This window comes from Cyprinodon variegatus, unplaced genomic scaffold (assembly GCF_000732505.1).
Source record: "Cyprinodon variegatus isolate N-32 unplaced genomic scaffold, C_variegatus-1.0 Scaffold155, whole genome shotgun sequence".
Lineage (NCBI taxonomy): Eukaryota > Metazoa > Chordata > Actinopteri > Cyprinodontiformes > Cyprinodontidae > Cyprinodon > Cyprinodon variegatus.
The window spans coordinates 446,495-451,306 of record NW_015150608.1 but is presented as its reverse complement, the minus strand read 5'-3'; the positions used below and the strand labels follow the sequence as shown (position 1 = coordinate 451,306).

The 4,812-nt window shown below is 42.2% G+C and overlaps 1 protein-coding gene across 1 annotated transcript in view; it reads right to left on the bottom strand.

Moving 5' to 3' along the window:
* Window positions 1–4,812, bottom strand: part of sspo (SCO-spondin) — a 159,835-nt gene that overhangs the window by 84,980 nt on the left and 70,043 nt on the right. The window contains exons 62-67 of the mRNA XM_015377502.1: window positions 3,229–3,399; window positions 2,894–3,149; window positions 2,756–2,802; window positions 2,498–2,668; window positions 2,276–2,410; window positions 1,577–1,713 (exon numbers count right to left, since the gene is read on the bottom strand). Of these exons, the coding sequence (XP_015232988.1) occupies window positions 1,577–1,713; window positions 2,276–2,410; window positions 2,498–2,668; window positions 2,756–2,802; window positions 2,894–3,149; window positions 3,229–3,399 (917 nt within the window). The remainder of the gene's footprint in view (window positions 1–1,576; window positions 1,714–2,275; window positions 2,411–2,497; window positions 2,669–2,755; window positions 2,803–2,893; window positions 3,150–3,228; window positions 3,400–4,812) is intronic.

The following is a 4,812-nucleotide window of genomic DNA, read 5'->3' as shown; positions in this document are numbered from 1 at the left end:
AGGTTCCTGACTGTTAATGACCAAGAAATTAACTATTGAGGTTTTAAGGTATTTAAGATATTTCTCCCTCCACGAGGCCGTCCATAGGCCACTGAAGGGGACAAAGAGGAAGCCATTGATAATGAACTTCAGAATATTTCCAAAAATGTTTGATAAATATTTCATTATTTTTTTGGTACTTTCCCAATTTTATTTTATTTTTTTTTGTTTTTTACCACAAACTTAACAAACACTTTGTATACACTTTCAGTCGCTATGAACGACAGTAAGAAATCCCCAAGCACCTGGAACTTTCATTAGGGATTCCCAGGACTGCCTTCTGCTTTTATATGAAGCTCTGCGCTCAGAAAAACAGAAAACTTAAAAGTAGAATCATAACCCCGGTGAAGTGACCAAGTGGCTTGTATTTTGAGATGTACTTTCTCGCTCAAAAACGTGCTAAATCTACTTTTAGCCCAGTCATCGAAGCAAATTGTGGTGAATAGGCATAGTTTTGATCACGTGGTGTCAGTAGTGATTTTTAAGATCACCTGTTGCTCACCTGGTGAGTTTCAGTGAGTGGGTGATGGGGGATGTCTACTTTTTGCTTACCGCTTTAAGCTTTGGATGTTTTTTTTTTTTGTTCTCTTTTGCGCTTGATCATGGCTTGAACTTGTGGATTAGTTTTTTCTTGCATGCTGCATTGCACGTTTTGAAGATCAATAAATTAAAAGGATCGGAACCTCATCTTGGATTGAACTTTTGAGTGCATCAACAAGGATTCCCCTAATCAGCCGCTCAGTTGTTTTGACCGTCGCCAACAGCAAATAAAGCCAATCTACTGTCTCAATCATACCTTATAGCTCCAGGTTAAATTGTGAAGCCTTTTTTGACATTCAAAACATGTTCAGTCTGATCTCTAATAGAATTGCTTTTAAAGCGTCCTTCACATCTTATTTGAAACTTATTCTAAAGGTGAAACAGACCCTGTATCCATGTCTTCATTTCATCCGGCCTGGACAAGTACATTACAAAGTTCTGCAGAAACGCTGCAGCCGATCTACTTCCATATAGTCTTTTGTTTCTTTCTATGATTCTTTTCCATTTTCTCTTCATATAGGTTGTAAGTGACTTTAGTGATGTAATGATCTGGCCTGATTCCTCCACCTTAATTGTTTATTTCATTCACCTGCCGCTCCCTGCCTGCTGTAATTATCATTTAATTCATTCACCTGTTTCCTCGGCTTTATATTCAGTTCGGTCTGAGCATTCGGGGCCAAATCATTTTTTTGATTTAGTCTGTCTGTTGAGTGTGTTCAGTTTATTCCACGGTTCGTGTCCTGGATCTCGGCAGCCAGTGGAAAGAGGGTTTTCTGTCTGTCTCGTCTCCTGATCGTGCACTGTTCCTCGCCTGCGGGGTCCTCAGGGTTTTTTGCTTGGAATGCGGGGAGGATCAGTTTTAATTCCTTTAAAGTTTTTGTTTTAATAATTTTTTTTAATTTTCCTACTGACTACCTTGAATACCGGCTCCATCTGTCTGTTTTATGACAAGTGAGATGTTTAAAATTGGCTTTATGAATAAGAAGACTTAACAGACCTGCAGTACGGTCCCATGTGGACACTGGCAACCTGGGGTACAGTTCCTGCTTAGGTCCAATGTGAGATCCGTACAGGTGACAGGACCCAGCAAACACTGCGTCCACTGCTGACCTGGAGGACAAGTGCTGCTCTCACCTGAAAACAAAACAGGTCAAACAAAAACAGTCAGGGGAAAAGAAAAAATGATTACATTTATGAGTAACAGGATTTAAAATATATTTTTTATATATCGTCTCACAGAGGCAGGTTTATCTGTAAACAGGAAGCATTCCCTCATTTAATCACTTCCAGGAAGAAATATGAAGTGAATTTTGTTCCATTATTGTTAACATGAACACATTTCTTGAACCCCAGTGGGCCTCAGCAGATGGCCGCTCACACTGAGCCTGGTTCTGCTGGAGGTTTCTTCCTGTTAAAAGGAAGTTTTTCCTCTCCACTGTCGCTACAAGCATGCTTAGTGTGAGAGGTTGCATTCGAGTCAATGAGTCGATGTAATCAACTGGTTTTCCTTAGATAAAAAACTTTGATATAATCTGACTGGATGATCTGGTGAACTGGAAAGTGCCTTGCGATGACGTGTGTTGTGCATTGGTGCTATAGAAATAAACTGAATTGAAATTGAATTCCTAAAAAAAGTACAATCCAGAAATGGATGTTTATTCCAGGGATTATGAACATTAATCCAAACCAGTCTTACCACATGGCTGCAGGTTACAGGCGCTGAACTGCTGGGGTGTGCCGTGGATTCTGATTGGCCCTCGGGTCCGGGTCCTGTAACCTCCTCCGCATGTTGCAGAACACTCCGACCACATACTCCATGGTTCTCTTATCCCTTTAGACAAACCACAAAACCTGTACTCTTTTATTTCTACACATACATCCAACGTCACATTAAAAACATTAGCGATCCGTGTCTCACCGAGACATGGCTCGATGCTGCAGGTGTCCACCCCGACTCTGTCTCCTTTACAGGGACGGCCGCCAAAGGCCGGTGGCGGATTGGTTCCTGAGCGGTATCTCCGTCTTATACCTACGTCACAGGTTCGAGTGCACGCGCTCCACTGCGTCCAGCTGCTCCAGCCGCAGTCCACTGGGACACAAAATAAGGATTAGTTGAAGATCAAAAAACTGGACCCCACAAGATAAAATGCGATAAAAATGGTGATAAGCTGCTAACCTGGGCATGGAACAGCCCCACACTCCATTTCTCCATCAATGCAGGTACTGTAGGAAAGCAATATGGCACATGAATAGATAATAGGTAGGTCTAAATAAACATTAATACTAAAAAAAGAGAATAATTGAAGAGGAATACCAGTTGTTACAGGCATCCGAAGGCACGGAGGCGCCAGCTGGGTGCATCTCTCCCTGGTGGTAACAGGGGCATTGTGCCAAAGGAACACAGCTGCTGTTAAACAGGTAGAGGCCCGGGCCGCAATAACAGCCGTCATAACAGGAGGTGGCACACTGAACCTCCGCAGAGGTCATGTCCATGCATATTCGAGGACACGCCCCTCCCTGAGCTTCACACTCCGCTACGGTCATGTACATCATACCCTCTGGACACACACCTAAAACCACACAGACTCACAATGAATGTGTGATGAAGTGAAGATGAACCTCTACAGATATCTTTAGCTGGTAGGGTACCTGAGCAGGGATGGGAGTTGCAGTCCCTGGTTTGTATGTGGGGCCCAGTGCAGTTACTGCCCCCATGCTGTGGGGTTGGTGAACTGCAGAATCTCCCCCTGGTCTGGATGCCAGAGTCACACTCAGATGAACACTGAGACCACTGGGACCACAGGGACCACCCCCCATCAACTAGAAGAACAACATTAAAGTTAGCGTCATAAATGGAGCAGCTCACCATTTACATTTTGTTAAAAGGTCGTTAGCAGTTTAAAATTAAGTCACAGCCTCTTCATTCAAAAATGAATCAACATTAGTGTCAGGACTCCTGTCTTTGTGTCTGTGTTTCTGTGTTTGTCTCCCTTTCTCCACCAGGAGGCGCCTGGTTCTGGTTCGCCTCCTCACACACCTGCTGATGGTTTCCTCGTTAACGGGGTGTTCTTAAGCTGCTGACTGCCACTACCTCGACGCCAGAGTGTTTGCCAGTTTTGGGAAGTCATCCTACTAACTGGATTTTTCGGACCTTCTCTCCCTGGAAGGATCAACTGAGCTACAAACTTAGCTAGGGTTCAAACAGGAGGTTTGGATCCACTTTCCCCAAGAGGTCGTTTGAAAATTATAAAATAAATAATTTTGCCAGTGTTGGGTACTCTAGCCAAGCTGAGTTTTGCCGAGTCAAACTGAGGTTTTGTCAACCTGAGTCTTAACATAGTTTTTTTGTCTTTACCTCTCGGCAGGAAGTCATCTTGCAAACTGGATTTTCTGACCTTCTCTCCCTGGAAGGATCAACTGAGCTACAAACTCAGCTTGGGTTCAAACAGGAGGTTTAGATCCACTTTTCCCCAAGAGGTCGTTTGAAAATTATGAAATAAATAATTTAAAGTTACTTTTGAAAAAAATAGTTTTAAAAATGAATGAATTATATGTATAGTCTCTTACATTACCATATTTGGGATTACAAGCTGAGTTTAGCGACCACAATTTTGTAATTTATTCAATACCCAATTTAGGGACGTGAAGGAGGCACAGTGGTTAGTGCGTACGACCCACGTACGGAGGCCCTAGGTTTGAATCCTTTGTTTGAGTCCTTTGCCACATGTCTCTCCCCCTCTCTCATTCCCTCTTTCCTTTCAGCCTACTGTCGAGAAAACGAGTCACTAGTGCTGTAAAAACTCAAATATATATATAAATAAATAGCTAAAATAACCAAATTAGTTTATAATTATTTCAATAACCAGATTAATCCAGATTAAATTGTCTCAGCCATATATCTGTCCTAATAAAGAAATGACTTGAACAGAATCTGTCTGAAAAACTAAAGAAGACTAAAACATCCTCTAAAGCGGAGGTATTGCATGGGGGTCGCAAAAGTTTGGGTCGATTAGACTTTTTTTTTTAAAATATTCCTCCTGCAATTCTTTCCACTAATTGAAATGTCTTTAAATCCACATTAACATGAATTCAACACACTGTAGTAAACAGATAAATGGAGGCAGAAGATGTCTTTCAGTCATCAATGCAGCGACACAAAGGAGCTCTTTCAAGCTGGGCACTGTTTCATTCACAACACCTGTCCCATCACCCAGGAATCAGAATCAGAAATAC